The sequence below is a fragment of the Pseudorasbora parva genome, chromosome 12, assembly GCF_024679245.1.
Source record: "Pseudorasbora parva isolate DD20220531a chromosome 12, ASM2467924v1, whole genome shotgun sequence".
In the NCBI taxonomy this organism is placed as follows: Eukaryota; Metazoa; Chordata; class Actinopteri; order Cypriniformes; family Gobionidae; genus Pseudorasbora; species Pseudorasbora parva.
Window position 1 is genome coordinate 1,995,641 of NC_090183.1, and position 18,603 is coordinate 2,014,243.

General features: G+C 36.7%; 2 protein-coding genes across 4 annotated transcripts; one reads left to right on the forward strand and one right to left on the reverse strand.

Annotated features, from left to right (window-relative positions):
* Positions 1 to 1,708: 1,708 nt before the first annotated feature.
* On the reverse strand, positions 1,709 to 9,304 carry arfrp1 (ADP-ribosylation factor related protein 1). Its single transcript, XM_067458220.1, has 7 exons — positions 8,955 to 9,304; positions 7,746 to 7,833; positions 7,584 to 7,666; positions 7,378 to 7,459; positions 5,527 to 5,597; positions 3,675 to 3,775; positions 1,709 to 2,190 (listed from the first exon to the last, which is right to left on the reverse strand). The coding sequence occupies exons 1-7, from the start codon at positions 9,045 to 9,047 to the stop codon at positions 2,103 to 2,105; spliced, it is 606 nt and encodes a 201-aa protein (XP_067314321.1). The 5' UTR covers positions 9,048 to 9,304; the 3' UTR covers positions 1,709 to 2,102.
* A 2,953-nt stretch (positions 9,305 to 12,257) lies between these two features.
* Positions 12,258 to 17,117, forward strand: LOC137093407 (uncharacterized). 3 transcript variants are annotated; one of them, XM_067458222.1, is made up of 6 exons: positions 12,258 to 12,473; positions 14,157 to 14,260; positions 15,561 to 15,987; positions 16,140 to 16,348; positions 16,486 to 16,645; positions 16,883 to 17,117. In XM_067458222.1, the coding sequence occupies exons 3-6, from the start codon at positions 15,597 to 15,599 to the stop codon at positions 17,023 to 17,025; spliced, it is 903 nt and encodes a 300-aa protein (XP_067314323.1). In that variant the 5' UTR covers positions 12,258 to 12,473; positions 14,157 to 14,260; positions 15,561 to 15,596; the 3' UTR covers positions 17,026 to 17,117. The 3 variants fall into 3 exon arrangements, with proteins under 3 accessions (XP_067314323.1, XP_067314322.1, XP_067314324.1); XM_067458221.1 differs by lacking the exon at positions 12,258 to 12,473 and having other exon boundaries at positions 13,895 to 14,260; XM_067458223.1 differs by lacking the exons at positions 12,258 to 12,473; positions 14,157 to 14,260 and having other exon boundaries at positions 15,198 to 15,987.
* Positions 17,118 to 18,603: the final 1,486 nt, after the last annotated feature.

The following is an 18,603-nucleotide window of genomic DNA, read 5'->3' on the forward strand; positions in this document are numbered from 1 at the left end:
GCGAGTTAAACAAACTTGGCTTTTTAATAATTTGAAGAAGAGTGCCTTGGAATTTCTTTTTTCTACATTGTGGATATTTAATGTTAATAATAATAATTTGCACTCATGCATATTGTTGTTGTAATGTGTGAGAAGTATTAATTATAAAGTTTTACTCATAGTGTGATTTCTCCTGATTTGTATTGAATCCATTCGACCCAGAATTCGAAACATAACACACAGGTTTCCAGTTAAATATTTCATTTTTAAAACAAGACCAAAAAAACCCTCTTTTGTTTTTTGCAGCGTAACCAAAAGTGCCAGCTCTAATATTCATGTTCTCTTCCAGATTCACGGATGCGCAGTTACGCAAGTCTTCATACACAATTGATGCCCAAACCCTCAGCTGAAGGCTTGCGTGCGAAGGCTGGCTCGATTTAGCCTGCTGTCCTGAAACAACGGCACAGGGGAACCGGCGGATTTAAGGTGCTTTAGATCATCTCTCAAACACTGAACTTAGAGAGAGAACTGAACAAACACACACACTTACACTACATACGAACATATGCAAACATCCCTGGTTATTATATAAGACAGGCTCATACACTTGCTGTTTTTAAATCTAGTTTAAAAAAATGTATGGTTCGGCTTTTGACACTATTTAAGTACTGCTCTCTTATTGTTTACTTGTGTTTTGTTCTGTTTTGGCTTTTTTTCCCTCATATTATTATTGACTGTTTTGTTTTCTTTGTATTTTAGTCTATATGTGTGTACAGCACTTCGATAAGCACTAGTTGTTTTTAAAAAGTGCTCTATAAATATATTGATTTGATATTTATATGACATCTGGAGAGATTGATGATTTGCAGTCAAACCAGAAATGATTCAGACACCTGATATAATGTGTGCAGGACACTATAGTTCATTTCTGTAAGTGAGGAGTAAACTGACATATTCTTCACACAGTCACTACCAGTAAAATTTGGGAGCAAATGTGAGAAAATGTTGAAGGTGTCTGAATATAGTTTGGTTTGACTGTAGATCCTACAGATGGCATACACATCATATTGACACACACACACACGTTTGTTTTTGTGACATATGGGGACATTCTATAGGCGTAATGGTTTTTATACTGTACAAACCGTATTTTCTATCCCCTTACACTGCCCCTAAACGTACACACACACACACACACACACACACACACACACACACACACACACACACACACACACACACAGCCCCTAAACCTACCCATCACACACACACACACACACACACACACACACACACACACACACACACAGCCCCTAAACCTACCCATCACAGGAAACATTCTGCATTTTTAGTTTCTCATAAAAACTCCTCCTGTGTGATTTATAAGCCTTTTGTAAAGTGGGGCCATGGGTAATGTCCTCATATTTCACCCTCTCCTGTAATACCTGTGTCATACCCATGGCATTATACACATTTGTGTCCTCATATGTCACAGAAACATGCCCACAAACACACACACACACACACACAGAGATGTGATGCACGCCACTGTATTAACATTCATAGCATGAGCGGTGCGTATCGATTCTCTGATGCCTTCATGCAAAATGCATTGAGCTTAGACGAGAGAAAGATCAATAAAAGCGAGTCCTGATAGAAAAAGGCATTTCCCGGATTTGTAAGGGTTGGGAAAACATCTGTCGTGCAAATTAAACCGGGACACAAGTGCTTTGTTTTCCATCTCTGCTGTTTATTATATAATTGGTTAGTAATTAGAAATAAGGTCTGGGTCTTAAAAACAAAACAATATCCCATGAAATTCTGTATGAGGAATGTCTTCGTCATGTTTAGGAACTACTAGGGGGGTGATTGAAAAAAGAAAGTTTCTGCAGAGAAGCTAAAAGCATCCGAAATCAAGACTGAAGGTGTCGGTTCAGCAATGTCGTCACAGCATGGATATCAAACTCTGGAGGATTTATCCAAATATAATACCATAACTTACATGTCCTCAGAATAACTGCATCATCTATGCATGTACAGAAAACACTACACACACACACACACACACACACACACACACACACACACACACACACACACACACACACACACACATTAATGTTCTATGTGATGTCTTTTTGTCTGGGTGGGCGGTGAATGTTCCGGATCACACATTTGACCATCCACTCAATGCCGTCATTCACCCCCTGCCTGAAAAACACAAGAACACACACACACACACACACACACACACACACACACGATCAAAAACCAGTCAAGAGTTACACAGTACAGTTTTGATCTGACATTACATGCACTAACATACCAAAAAAACCTGCCTTTTTTACCTAGATATAGTATTTTTTTGTGGAGAAAAAAACTTGAAATGCCACATCCACTTCTGTGATCGTTACTGAGATCCAGTACAGAGTACAGTGTCAGCATTTTTGCAGAGATTCTTCTCAAATATATATCCTAATGCTCTCAAAAATTCAAATTGTGAAAGACCAGATGCAAAACTGGCCTGACATGAAGGAAACGTAGCGATGTAATTAAAACCACTGCAATATTTACAATGTTGGGTTGTTTTAAATTGACATCAAAATATCAATATGTAATACACTGTAAAAAACTGTGTTGGTTTACACATATAATCACACATATTTAACATAAATGGCTCCCACTGCATTATTTTCGCTACATAGTCATCTGTAAATATTTTTATTTTCTGTTTTTCTCGAAGTGATAACGTGCGCTCGCTTGATAAGTAAAAACCTGAAAAAGCTTCGATCAGGCATCAGACTCTTCCCATTTCTAAAATGAAATAAAAAATACAATAAACATAATAATATATATTTTTTTAAATAATTACAAAAATAATAAAATTAAAAAGGAATATGACTCTCCCCCTTTCTAACATATAAATAAACAAATAGTAATTAAAGCTACACTGTGTAACTTTTTTAGTTTATTCTTAGCTAAAAAAAACAGTTCTTTCAAACATATATGTGCTCATTAATGTATATTTACTTCTTTCAAGTAATAAAGTATTCTCGTAAGTTTATAATATGCCATTGAAAATACATACGGGTGAGGGGTTCGACTGCCGGTCGCCCTGTTGCCCCTTTATCTTGAAAGTACATTAGCCAAAGAGGGACATACCCGTAAATTCAAGCTTTGCCTTTCACGGTTTAACACTCGATGGCAATCATGAACAAGGTCGAACAGGAAGCCATGTTAATCTTGGACTAAATCGGCCACCGTAGGAGTTAAAACGCAATTGGAATTGAGAGGAACAGAAACTATTATTCACTGGATGGTCATATAGCTTTACACCGCTAGATGGGGGAAAATATCACACAGTGGAGCTTTAAGAAATAAAATAAAAAAATAAAATATTAAATAAAAAAAATTATAAAATAAAAAAGGAATATGACTCTCCCCGTTTCTAACAAAGACAAATAGTCATTAAAAAAAATTCATTAAATAAAAAATATATATAATAAATAGAAAAAAAATTTTTAATTAAAAAGGAATACGCCTCTCCATATGAAATACTTTTAAATGATAAAGGGTTATAAAAGTATCCCCTTTAACCTCATAACAAAAGGTATTGCTCATAACTTCATCTTTCCTGCTTGAACACAGCAGGGTTTCCACTGAATAATAAACGAGTGGAGCGAGGCCAGACGTACCCTGATAAAGCACAGCAGGGCTGCACCAAGCAGTCCCTCTTCCCGATTTTGGGAGCGCAGTCACTGAAGGCCGTCTTAATGTCGGGGACAGACAGACAGTTCTGAGGAACACAAGACCAGTATTTAGTGCTGCTGTCAAGACCACCTAATCCGAGACCAAGACCAACATTACCACCTGAGAAATTACTTATTTTTGATCAATAAATATAGACTATATAGAATGGTTACCAATCAAATGAAATCATTAACAAACAAAAAATCTTTGAACTGCAGCGGGGATACAGAAGATGCATCTGAATTGGTAAATTACAAATGCATAAATAATGTTGAGGCTTTAAAATAAATGATTGAATATTGAATATTTAACGTAATATCACGTTTGCAGTCATGCTCAAATTAGTGAAAACTAGGGATGCACCGAAATGAAATTCTTGGCCGAAGCCGAAACCGAATAATAATGAAATGCTTGGCCGAAGACCGAAGGCCGAATACCGAACGCGGTGTTTCGCATTTTTTCCATTTATTTGGCAATTTTTTTTTACCATTACAATAATTAAATAGTAAAAATTTGCTTTTTACTATTTTGTGTTGCTTTTCAGAGAAATAAATCAAATAACAAAAATACAATTTCAAAATATTTATTTAACACTGGATTTTTTTTTAACATTCCAGCAGATATTATACAAACTAAGCACAACATAACTTAAAATAAATAATTAGTAAAATAAAAAATATATTTTTATTTGGCCATCTTAGAAGCCCCCCTTCTTGAATAGCCTATGTTAGGCCTATAACTGACTGCTGAAAGAGTGTAACTCTGTATGTCTACAACAACAAATGTGCATTGAATAGTGCAAAAAATGTGGATGAACCCACAACAAATAAATAACTGTCTTAGACATAAGCCTACTTAGCCTACTTCTTCAGGAAAAGTGGCAGGTTCTTCTTTATGAAAAGTAGCTTCTCTGCTTTCTCACATGAAAGTCGGTTCCTCTTCTCATCGATGACATGAGCACTAAATTTCAGCACTAAACAGTGCTTCCACACTGCTGACATGTTTGCTGCATAAAGCACGCAGCTCTCACTCTACGTGGGTTACTTTTTGATCGCGTCATTAAAAACGTCATTGTTCGGCCAAAATTATTCGGCCTTTTTACTTATTCGGCCGAATGCCGAAAGTGCTTTTTTTGGCTATTTTCGGCCGAATAATTTCGGTTGCCGAATATTCGGTGCATCCCTAGTGAAAACAGCTCTCTTTCTCTTGTGAGCAAGTTATGTTATAATATCACGTTATAATATAAAAAGTACTTGAATTATTTGTGAGCATTTGCATTCATTTTGGTGACATTTTTTACAAAATCCCTCATTAATTTCTGAATCGGTCTGCACAATAAATAAATACAATAAGAAAAGTCATTGAAGGCATCTGAAGCATTAAGTTTAACATACAGTCACATTAATGATGTTAATGAATAAATCAGGCAATGCTCTGGCAGTTTAGTAATATAAGAGTTGTGGTCTTGAAACAAATTCCCGAGTCCTTTTAGTCTGAGACCAAGACAAGACCGAGTACAAACGAGAAGTCGAAGACCGTCAAAAAATTTAAGAAATACGACCGATAACATGGTTAATTAAAATTAAACTTTTTTGCGAATGACAACATCCAGTGGGCTCTGGAAAGTCTTCAAGGCACTTTAGACCACATTCGAAACACAGACAGCAGTAGGTCTGAGGGGAAGAAAAAAAAGAGTTCCTGGGATAAATTGTTCCAGGTAATTTCGGTGGAAACGGGGCTCTAGAGATAGCAATACATGATCACTTTCAGTTCTGTATTTGCACACACACTTCTTACCTCAACGTCCTGTTTGTTTGCCAGCACCAGAAGAGGAACTCCTTCCAGAACTTCACTGCTGATCATTTTCTCTGAATGATGGGAACATGAAGTTAGTTTACTTTTGGTATAAACTGCCCAAGTTCCAGCCAATTAGAAAGTCAAGTCAGATTTATTTCTATAGGGCTTTATACAATAGAGATCGTTTCAAAGCAGCTTCACGGAAATAAACACAAGAATAATAGAATCAATGAGGAATAAAACATTTTTATTGAAAAAGATTATGACGCTCCCGACTTAGAAAATGAATTAAATTAAAAAATTATATAAAATAAATACGTAAGTTAAAAAAGATCATGACTCTCCATTTCTAACATAAAAAAATACAATAAAAATATTCAAATAAAAATAGTAATTAAAAAGAAATAAAATAAATGTAAAAAAGTTATAGTATAAAATTAAAAAAGATTATAACTCTCCCTGTTTCTTACATACAAAAATAATACAAATAAATATATTAATTAAAAAATGGAATACAATTAAAAAATTAAATATTAAATAAAAAAATTTAAAATAAAAAAAGCGTATGAATAAAATACAATAAAAAATACAATAAAAATGATAAAATAAAAAAGTAATATAAAAACATGACTCCGTTTTTAAAATAAATAAAATATATCTATTGACTCTCCCCGTTTCTAACATAAAAATAAATAAATAAAATAGTAATGAATTTTTTTTTACAAAATAAAATATTAAATAAAAATAAAATAGAAAAAAAACGATCGAAAGATGTGTGAGCATCTCTCCTGCTGAAGTTAAAGCAGCACTGGGTAACTTTTGCTCTCGGGGTCCCCCTACAGTTACACAAAAATAATGTCCTCAACTACTGTCGTAAGCTCTGTCCTCCTACATCAGGGGATGCCATCGCGCGTGCATTTGTGGACATGATAGCCCTGAGCTAGTGATGCGCGGGTCGTCTCATAACCCGCGGACCCCGTATGTCTATTTAATGGTCGCGGGTGCGCGGCGGGTTGTAAAAATATATCCAGTGGTGCGGAGCGGGCCAAATAACTTCATAAAAGCGTCCCGCGGGTCGGTGCAGCGCTAACAGTTCCCCTGAACACTGCAGGAGGAGTTCACATGCAGCTGTTCTTCTGGCGGCGCGTGTGAAATGTTTTCATCCCAGGTACAGTCAGTGGCTTATGCTTCAGCATGTCATATGAATATCATTTCATGGGTTTGATTTTTTTCAAACGCCAAATAATCACGATGCTCACGTTTACAAGCCAGCGTCATTATAGTAGTCTATTGGTTAGCGTTTTCCAGAATCTATATGATCCTTCAGTTCAGTGTTTGAGTGGTCGGTAATCACCGTAACAAGCAGGACAGCATCGGTCGGGCACGCCTCCTTCAGCTCACGCCGACGAGCAAACGCTGGTCACATGTTGATCCTCGTCCTGCCTTTAATCCCATCACTCTCTCGTTTCCTCTTATTGCTTTCCTCCAACAAAACCTTTTCTTTCTTATGTGTCTGTGCTGCTTCAGATATGACTATATTATCCGGCGAACAAAGTTGGGCTCGCACGTCTGAATGTAAGGAAGTGTGTGTGTTGGTGGAAGTGACGTATATGCCGTAAAGCAGTCGAATTTTGTAGCTCTTTTTGTTCTCGGGTTACTACCCGAAACCCGAAGTTTAAAAGTACGATTAAAAACGATACAGACCCCATCAGGCTATGGCAGACGTGTCATTCAACCTATTGTAAGTCGATTTATCATCACAAGAGTCTTGAAAATATATTATGAAGGTTGAAAAGTTACCTGGTGCTGCTTTAAACAGTTAAACAACATGTTTGTGTCACCAGAACTCACCGAAAGCATTCTTTGACTCGCCCAAGCGCTCCTCATCGGTGGAGTCGATGACGTAGATGACGCCGTGAGATTCAGCATAGTACTAAAACAGGTAAAACACGGTAAATGTGGCATTCCTGTCTTCTCTGGTTGTTTTATATAGAGACCGCTCAATGTGTTCACAATGCATAAATCTTCAATAACTGCATTTAGTGAAGACAGGTCACCTTATCCCACAAAGACTGCAGTTCTTCTTGTCCTCCAAGATCCCAAAACATCAGGCGAGCTTTTCCCACATCAATGGTCCCGACTGAACGAGACAGAAAAAACAAGTAAAACCACAGCTTTACCTGTATGTGTTTATTCAGTTTCACAGCATAATTACTCACTGTTGAGGCCGACTGTAGTCGTGATCTTCGAAAGGTTCATGCCCTTGTAGTTTTTGCTGAATTTTGTTTTGGTTTGTTCCAGAAAGGTCTATAATATTCAAGAAAAAACAGATTTGTCTCAAAAATATGAGCTGCCAAAACTAAACTGCATATTTGAGAATCCAAAATTAGTCTAGGAATGAAATACGCAAAAAAAAAAAGTGTCAAACCGTAGTGTGTGTCCTAACTAGAAAGAATATTAGGCTCATATTTTAGACTAGACCAGGATGCTACGGTCCCCCAAAGAAATAGAAGCAATCAGAGACAGACAAGAGGCAACGGCAGGCAAGAGCTGGAACAAGTCTCAGTTAGTCTAGCACAGTATACATAGTTTATAATTATATATGAAACGAAAAACGAATAGAATTGTTAAGTGTTAGTCTTAATTGGTCAGGTACTGGAAAGATTTACATAATCTCTTTTTTTAACATGTTAAATATGGATATTTTACACAAATGGCTTCGCTTTAGAAGGCCTTTATTACACTTAAGATGATAGATGCACTTTTATGATGGATGGATGCACTTTTAAGATGGATAGATTTAACAGCATTGGACAATCTCCTAATGGAAAACTGTTCAGTGCTGTAGGAATTACAGTGCAGTCTTCCTACACCTCCTGATGTTCCTGTCTGTTGGGCCACACACTCTCATCCATATCACAACAAATATCTTTAGAAAAAATGTCTAATGGAAATGTATAGAAATATGCTTGACATATAATGACAACTAGTTCAATCATTTTGAAAGTAAAGACTTATGCTATGAACTAATGCCTAAATGCTGTGTGGGGTGAGACTATTCAACGGAGACTGATGTAGGAAACAGCAGAGAATTGTACATGATAATTTGCATGGATGTACCAAAGCATTTGCAACTTGTTCAAAGAAATGAGAAACTGCTTTTTCGATGTGCACAGGGGACACAATGATGTAAAGATTGATCAGGTAGTTTTGAGAATTTCAATTCTGATATGAGAGATATACCAAAGCGACTGAGAAAAACTGTACAATTTGTGGGTGAAATATCCCTTTAAAATCCGTTGCACCCTACTTAGACAGCACTTTCCAAGCTGACTACCGAGGCAAGGTTGTAGTGTATCATAAGCCCAAAATGTTACTAAAGCAAAACTGGTTTTATCGACTGAAAGTGAGCAAATAATTGGTCTTACCGTTTTCCCTGCATTGTCCAGACCAAGGATCAAGACACAGTACTCGTCCTTTTGGAACATATATTTGTACAGACCCGATAATAAAGTGTACATCCTCGTTAACAGACTGTTTACTAGCTCACATCACAAATACAGGTGAGTTAGCTTAGCTTAGCTGCGGTGCTAAAAACAACGCAAACAGTCACGCGCTTCCGTGAAGATTTCTATAGAGAACGCGGGGTTTTCTTCATATGATTGGAAATACGATTTCAGTGAATAAAACGTAATTCATGAGACTCTGGTTTGCTGTTTCGTTGTATCCATGTTGGCAGCGGTCAGTATTAAACGCTTCCTGGGAAGTTGTTGGCGAATTTTAGTGCATTATGGGAATTGTAGTTTATCTGTTCAGTGGCAAAGACTTAAAGAGCTTTTAACTACACCATTTAACTATAGTAATTATATATAAACGACATATATATTTGTGTGTGTGTGTGTGTGTGTGTGTGTGTGTGTGTGTTTCGTTTTAAAGAATATAAAACAATCTCCTAAGGGATACATTTCTCCTAAGGGAGACAATAAAATGGAAATACTAAATACTATTAATAATCATAAAATGTAAATACTAATACTAATCATAAAACATAATTATAAATATATTTTAACTACACTATTTAACCAACCATAGTAACCATTGGCCTATATATAATGACAAAACCAACAGTACTTTTATATTGAAAACAGACAAAAATAATTGGATTTTAATCGTTATTAGAATTTGTTTTTAATAGTATTTTTTTCATGCCTGAGGAAGATCGAAAGATCGAAACGTTGCAATGAAACAATAAATCTTTTTAATTGCGAGTTGATAGTGTGCGGGACTTCTCCTTTTCATTTTTAATAGTATTAAAAGTTTTATAGGTCAAGGTGACATCCCAATATATTGTTGCACTTTCTTCTGTTTAAAACTCATGAATCACAGTCTTCAGTTGTTTTGTTTTAAAGAATAATATAATCAATTATAAAACATTATACAGCTGGTTTACACTTTTCAATACATTAATTAAAGAAAAATCCTAAACCTAAATTTTCTCTCTCTCTCTCTCTCTCTCTCTCTCTCTCTCTCTCTCTCTCTCTCTCTCTCTCTCTCTCTCTCTCTCTCTCTCTCTCTCTCTCTCTCACACACACACACACACACACACAAAGTTGGTTACACATAAGCGATGGTGTGACGCCCCCTTATGGAGTTTGTTTGTAACGGCACACTTGTGATTTGGAGCCTGTGAGACCAAGAGATTCCAGATGACATTCAGCTAATCATGGGTTGAGCTTGACCTTCTCCAGCTCTGTGGATCTGAGGCCTAGAGTTAGGGTGTCGTTGGACCTTCTAGCTCCCCCCATGGCTCTGCATTATCATTATCAATATATTCTTATTTTATTTATTTCCCATAAAAACAGGTGTAGCGAATGATTCAGCATAATACAAAAACACAGTGTGGAAGATGGATTCATGATACACTCATAGATGCAGACACATGATGTGTTTGCTACAGCGTCTCTCTGAGGATCTCCTCATCTGTTCTGCACTCAAAACTAACATCCAAAAGCACTTTCATTTCAGCTCAGCTTCTCCCTCGACACATAAATCCATCAAAACCACAAAGAATGAAGGGAAACTCAGATCCAGTCGTGCTGCTTCTCACCTGCTTTCATTTCGCTTTATCAGGTGCATTGCAAGAAACAGACGTTTCTGTGGCAGAATCGTCAAGCACACATTAAACATCATTCCCTGGAGTAAAGGAACACAGACACAAGAAGAAACTCAGCGTCCATTCAATGCATTTGCGGCTTGACCTCTGACCTTCTGGCAATATCTGACTCCATTCACACGGAGCATCAGGACTTCTGCATCAATGCCACACTCAGAATCCATCATGATATCCCTCTCACATCTGATAATGACACTGCAGGTCAGGATAAATGGGTTTTATTTCACACACACACACACACACACACACACACACACACACACACACACACACACACACACACACACACACACACACACACACACACACACACACACACACACACACACATACAAAAATGTGTGTATACATATATCCTCCACTAAACTATGCATGCTCATGTTTTCACCATGAATTAAACTTTTTAAGAAATGTTTATATTTATTGTGCATTTTATTTTATTTTTAGTTATAAATAAATTATAAATATACAAATTATAAACCTGTATATAAATATCATTACTAATTTCAGAAAATACATTTTACAAACGCCATACATCCCCTTACAATTGCACAACTGAGTAAAAACATTAGGCTATTAAAAAATATATATGTTTATAAACAATTGACGTGATTTTTTACAGATTCTGATCACCCAGAACAGTCGCTTACATAAAGTTTAAGATAAAAATAACTAGAATTAATTAGCAAACATTCATATTTAGATAATGCATTTAGATAAACTGTTCATTCATTTCATCACTTTACCTCTGTCTTTATCCCCTTATTCCTTTATATTCCTGTAGCTATCAGAGGGCTTCGGTCTTTTTGACACATTGGCCATCCGTCATAATTAGGCAACTTTCCAACTTTCACTGGCGCGAGCGAACAAGCACATTAAAAGCGAAAGCATTCCTGTCTGTTAGATGAGAGGCGACGCGACAACAAATTCCCAACGTTAATCTGATCGCGCGTTCAATGTCGGACACACTAAAGCACAGGAGGAGAATGATGCGGTGGTCTGGGAAGAGTCTGGGGATTTGTTTAAGGTTTTTTTGGGGTAATATTTCGAATTAATATTAATAAAAAGTTGCAGTAATAAAACCGGAAAAATCACTCATTTTGGCGCCCCTATGGACGAGTGGTGCCCTAGCATTTGCCTATTCCGCCCTGTGCCACGGGCCGGCCCTGCACACACACACACACACACACACACACACACACGCACACACACAAGCCTCATAAACCACATAAACAGGCTCTCACACACACACACAGGACATGATGTTCTGTGTAAGTGCATGGATATGCAAGATTTATGATGCATATTTGCCCTTCGAGAGGCTGCTAATGGACCAGCTACATTAGGCCTACATGCATTACACCCTTACCAAATTCATACAAGAAACTCACAAAAGCATGTCCAGGTCAGAAAAATCACACTCAGCTTCAGAAGGTGTCATGGTTCTCATGAAATGCATATATATATAGGATAAATTTATATTAATTTTAACCACAAAACTCCTCGAATACAGTCTTTGTGTGTGTGTGTGTGTGAGCGAGAGAGAGAGAGAGAGAGAGAGAGAGAGAGAGAGAGAGAGAGAGAGAGGGAGAGAGAGAAAGAGTGTGTGAGAGAGAAAGTGTATGTGTGAGTCTGTGTGTGTGAGAGAAAGAAAGAGTGTGTGAGAAGATAGCAAGATAGACACAGGTGGAGCTGGATTTGCAGACATATTGAGATTAAAACACAACGCTGTGCTTCTCTATCGGATCCGACAGGAATGGTGCAGCGCACTAATGTGAGTAAAACATGCTTTTATATGCGACAGTATTGCATTGTTACAGATCGTGTTGATTATGTGTACGTGTCTAACAGAACATACCTCAGCACGCTGTCACAGGCTGGAGAATCCTTTATTTGTTGGTTCATTGCGATTCGGGATCAGAGCAGATCAGATCAGATCGGACATGTTGTGTTATGGGCCAGGGCTCGCAACGCCCAACGTCCCAGGGCTGTGTGTTTTCCAGACGGGCTACCAAAACATAAGCAGTTCGGCAGGCCGGTGACTCTTAAACGAACTGTATGTAAGAAATATATTTCAATGAATCATAAAATGGCCCTGATATGTCACTAGACATTAAGAAATCATGTTCATTTCAAATACTTCTATCACTGACAACAGTAGTCCGGCCAGGATATTCTCTTTTAAAAGTTGTTGTTGCAGCCCTCAGCTGATGTTGATGTTGTGTTTTGGCCTGAAGCTCCACCCTTCACCTATCGACCAATCACAAAGTCAGTAGTGTTTGGGTTGCCAGATCTCTAGTTACCGCAGCTGCAGATCTATAAACGTTCCTGCAGCATATCGGGCAACCACTCTACAGTCATTTGAAAGTGATTGCGGTCTAGTTTTGGCCACAATCTTACATACACTTCCTTTAAATAGTGAAATAACATTCATTTATTGATCTACGTTGTTCACTCTCTTGACTTGATATTTAAAGAGCATGCGTGCGGGTGATGAGAGATGAGAGATAAATCATTGTGTTTGTCTTATAAATAAGTTTTAAGAGCCCTCTGAGAGGATTATTTCGGTTGCTGCTTTCAAAACAATCCCTCCCTCATGAGAACTGACAGGAGCTGAAGCTCATTAAATATGCAAATCTTATCCAATCCTAGCCGTCTGCGGTTACTTCTAAGTCTCCAGTGACACGCCCATCAAAACCCAGTGTTTAGGAGAGAGCCTCAAAACCAGTGTAGTAAATAGTCTATTATTTATTAGTTATGATGTTTTTGAATATAAAAACCACACAACAGTATATATATTTTTAAAAATCCCACTCATGACACCTTTAAACATGCATGCAACCATCAGGTGTTTCGTTGCTCACTGCAGTGGGAGGGGTCTCATTAATTGTAACTGCTTTGGATGACAACAAAACCAAGACATATGAATATGGGAAGACAAAATGGGAAAGCATCGCTGAGGTTTTATTTTCAAGTATTTTATGTAGCAGACACTCTGAAAGGGACTATCGGATGTAAGCAGCACGCGTGAGACTGCAGCGAACCACATAACAGCACTTTGAGATTTTCTTTAAAATGTAATGTGCATTATAAATAAAATGTATTATTATTATTATTTTTATTATTATTATCATCATCATCATTATTATTATTATTATAACAGCTGCTTGTACGTCCACGGAAATATGCAGTGATAGGAGTGCTCATTAATACAAGAAAAACAGTTATTTTAAAAATAAAACTGTTGCCACACCCACACATAGGCAACTTTGTTTTTTCAGTGACGGCTTTAAAACGAACTCGGTAAGTGCCATATTATATTTTGTGTAATCCCTTTATTTAATATAAATATTTATTCAAGTTATAATTATAATATAGGCCTATGGCATTTAGCTGACCTAGAAGAACGATACACGGCAAATTTCAAATCTTGCGTAACGATGACGTATTTCCGTAGCGGATACTGATTGGATGACGGTCACTGAATGGAAGAAGATGCTTTAAGAGATTCGGTTTCATATCAGTTCGACAATATTTCGACGTTGGATTTCAATCGCAAAGGTAAGGCGACTACTTGATTTACTGTTGATACTGACTTGCTATTGTATAACATTATTCACAATGTGAAATTGTAATCGCTAACTTTAAGCTGTTTAAGTTAATTTAAGAAACCGATTTGAAGTAAAAAAATAAATAAAAAAGAACATGCAATTCGACTCAGTTAACACTAGTAATTAAATGTGTGTTGTATATTCGATCGAACTACGAGTGTCTTGCTTTAAAAAACATTATTTACAGTTAAGTTGTAACTGTTTCTAGTTTAACATTTTTAGATGAATGTATTTGTAGAAAGCATGCTTTCATATACAACAGTTCATATACTATTTAGCTCTGTTAACGACACTACTAAACGTGTTAAATGTTTTTTTTCTGAGCAAACTTAAAAGTAAAATGGTAGAGTGTTGACACTGGACCTCTCTATTTTAAAACATTATTCACAATGTTAAATTGTAACTGTTTAGTTACATAAAATGATTATTTCAGTCATGTGTCTTAAAATAACTTGCCTTAAATACTTTTAAGCAATAAAAAGTCAGTATATACTATTTGGCTCTGTTAGCACTAGTAAATGTAGTTCTTATCTAAATTAATTGTTATTTTAAAACTTTACTCACAATGTTAAATTGTTAATGTGTTTAATAACTTTATTTGGTAACTAACCATGAGCAATGCATTTGTTACTGTACTATTTGCTTACTTTAGTTAATAAAAATACAGCTGATCATTATTTGTTCATGTTGCTTCACAGGGCATTTACTAATGTCAACAAATACAACTTTTGATTTGACTAAAGCATTAGTAGATGTTGAGATTATTACATTAATTAAGATTAATAAATGCTGTAGAAGTATAAAGTAGAATGCTGACTCTGTGATGTACTATTTTAAAACATTATTCACAATGTTAAATTGTAATTTTCGGTTAATGATTGGTTTATTGGCCTCTGTTTACAGTTCTGAAAAATATGGTAGATCCTGATTTGCCTATAAAAAGATTCAAATTTAAATATAAGGAAAACAAAAGTACAAGTTTTGTGCAGTTCACAGCACATCAGTTGTTCTGCACAAAGACAAAAGAGTAGTGTCAGTGTTTTATAATGAAAACGTGAATAGTAATGTTATTGTCTGAGGTGTTAATGGGCTATTGCAAGCCACGGACTGCTGGGTACTTATCTATCTTCTGGCTCTTTACGCCTGCCTTGTGCTCAAGAGATCATGTTTATTTCTGGGGTTTCCTGAAATGTATTTATGCATTGATTTTAACAAATCTAAACATTGTTTATGTGCTTTTGTTTTGACAGACCACGAAAAGATCATTGAAGTTGCCAAGCCCAGTCATGTCTGAAAACTATGAGTTTTATACTGTGAATTCTAACATTCAAAAAAAGGCAAGGGCAAGTGTTGCTCGGATTTTGAAGTCTTTGCAAACTCCTAACTCTAAGACTAGTGATGACAATGCTCATAATCAACAAATCAGTGGAAATAAAAGACACAACTCTTGTGATAATGATGAAGAGAATTACTTTGCAAGCAAGAGACTCAGAATTGAGGATCATTCAGAAGTTTTTGCAGCTCTCCAAACACCATCCCCAGCACAGACTATGGTTGAACCCCTCAGAACTCAATCCAGACACACAGCTGGTATTGCAAGTCCTAACACCACTAGGAATAATTTAAGTTCATGCACCAGTGCAGTTGGAGATGGAGACAGAACATGTTGCAGTGTTTGTAAGTATGCACAACTTCATGATCATCTTTTCTTTGGGTGGCTGTCCAGTGGGAACATTTTAAGATTTAACTGACTAAATATCCAAACACGTTACAACAAACAAGCTTCAAGGTCATGTATGCTCATTTATTATTTTTGTTTTTTTTTGCAGCCCTGCTGACTGAAGTTTTAAAAGCACAAGAGGTCATCAAGCAACAACTCGCCATCATTCTGAAGAATCAGCAAACACACAACAGTGCTCAGTCCCAGAGTGATGAACTTCCAGACATCAGCACATTCAACCTCCCGTTGTCAGATTTATCTGATCTGGAAAGGCTTGACAATCAAATAAAGGATCAGCCAGAACAAATGAAGAAGTTGGTAAGTTACAGTCCTTGCATTTTCCCACACAATTAGTCTTGTAATGTATGGATTATAATTTGATTGAGACTCAGTTATTGTTGTATTGTTATTTTGGCTGTATTGATGTTTCATTTTGTGTGTTTTTTTCCCCGAAGGTAACCCATTTTGGAATTATTGGTGGGTTTTCTACTAAAGAAGCAGTGTGGTGTATCCTGGGAAAGCTTTTGGTGAACTCCTTGGCTAAAAAAATTAACTGGAGTGGTGCAAACCAAAAAGTGGCATTTCGTGCTTTGGCCCTCAGGACTGTTGTAGTCGGTGAGTTGATTTTATATATACATTCCAGTACATACATTGTGTAAGACTATTTTCATATGAATATATTTTTTTTGCTACGCAGTATTCAAGTATTGTTTTTTCTGTTATGCTTATAAAAATAAAATATAAAGTCATATGCAGGTTGTACTTGTTTGTAACAATCACAATTTTTTCTGTACTTTGTTGCGCAACAAAAAGTATAACTATCAATTTTTGAATATTGTTTGCCGTTTACAGATGCAGTGAGGACAAATGCCCATACAAAGAGCTCCACTGATAAAGAGGTGGAAAACTATATTACAAGATGGTTACAACTTGCTCCTGACAGGGATGGAGGAAGGAGGCAAAGAGTGAAGTCGAACAACGTGTTCAATGTTTAAATTACTTTGAGCAATCTTTATAATTTTTTTGTTTGTAATTTCAGGTTAAAAAAAATAAAAAAATGCAGTTTGAGATGCGTCTTCATACTTGTGCACGTTTTTATTCATGTAAATTTTTTTAGATTCAACTTTATTCATAAATGGGTGTTTTAAGATGGTTATTGATACTTATGCACTTTTAAAATTATTTTTAGATTCAACTTTATTTAAAAATAGGTGTTTTACAATGTTTGTTTACACTTGTGCAATATATATATATATTGCACAAGTGTAAACAAACATTGTTGAATCAAGCATTTGTGAAGCCACAACACGCACGACCTTGAGGCGGATGGGCTACAACAGCAGAAGACCCAACCGGGTACCACTCATCTCCACTACAAATAGGAAAAAGAAGCGACAATTTGCACGAGCTCACCAAAATTGGACAGTTGAAGACTGGAGAAATGTCGCCTGGTCTGATGAGTCTCGATTTCTGTTGAGACATTCAGATGGTAGAGTCAGAATTTGGCGTAAACAGAATGAGAACATGGATCCATCATGCCTTGTTCCCACTGTGCAGGCTGGTGGTGTAATGGTGTGGGGGATGTTTCCTCTGCACACTTTAGGCCCCTTAGTGCCAATTGGGCATCGTTTAAATGCCACGGCCTACCTGAGCATTGTTTCTGACCATGTCCATCCCTTTATGACCACCATGTGCCCATCCTCTGATGGCTACTTCCAGCAGGATAATGCACCATGTCACAAAGCTCCAATCATTTCAAATTGGTTTCTTGAACATGACAATTATCATGTGAAATATCTCGATACAAATACACCTAAAAACATAATCACAAGATCATGAACGACAGCAGCATCAGAGCATTCTGAGATACAAACTTTATTGTACATTTGCCCATGAGCTCATGGATTTGAGTGACTACACGACGGATATGCTACATAATAATCAAAAGCTCGATATATAGTATGGCATTTTGCGGTTCAGAGCATGCCGGCAAGCATTTGCTTCTCTTGAGAAGAAAAATAAAAAACAACATCGCTCATCGTTTGTGAAAAACAGCAAGCATGGATTCGATCCGAGACTGTCGAGTAAACATAGGCGTGGTGGCAGATGATAAAACGACTGAAGCCCAAAAAACCATTTCTGTCATGAGTGTCACTAATCACACAAAGACGAGAAACTCAAGGCTTGAAGGATATGTGACATGCGTGGGCCTTTCCTTGGATTCATGCGCTCAACATGGACAACCTTCAAACTAATGTGTAAGATTAAAAAAGCAAAACGTTTGGTCCATGATGATCATATTGAATACAGTAAAAGAAAAGCTTATCCAGCATATATACTCAGACAAGTGTGTGCTGGTTAGTGCTGGTCTCGATCTGGCAATGCTAGTTGACCACACAAGTCTTGCTGGTTAACTGAATTAAAAATCACAAACACCACATATGCCGTTAACAAATCCATCTATGGTAACGCTTTACAATAACCCAGCAAACACAAATATGTTCTAAGAAAATTTTGATAATGTTCTCATTAAGTTATGAAAATGTTTAATGTTAAATTTGTCGTTTTTTCTT

Excerpts from the sequence above, each read along its gene's own strand:
- arfrp1 (XM_067458220.1), bottom strand. The coding sequence starts at position 9,047 with ATGTACACTTTATTATCGGGTCTGTACAAATATATGTTCCAAAAGGAC. Across the intron at positions 5,598-7,377 it reads CGAGTCAAAGAATGCTTTCG|AGAAAATGATCAGCAGTGAA; the intron begins GTGAGTTCTGGT and ends CCCATCATTCAG. Across the intron at positions 2,191-3,674 it reads CCCTGCTGTGCTTTATCAGG|GCAGGGGGTGAATGACGGCA; the intron begins GTACGTCTGGCC and ends TGTGTTTTTCAG.
- LOC137093407 (XM_067458222.1), top strand. The coding sequence starts at position 15,597 with ATGTCTGAAAACTATGAGTTTTATACTGTGAATTCTAACATTCAAAAA. Across the intron at positions 16,349-16,485 it reads CAGAACAAATGAAGAAGTTG|GTAACCCATTTTGGAATTAT; the intron begins GTAAGTTACAGT and ends TTTTCCCCGAAG. Across the intron at positions 16,646-16,882 it reads CCTCAGGACTGTTGTAGTCG|ATGCAGTGAGGACAAATGCC; the intron begins GTGAGTTGATTT and ends TGCCGTTTACAG.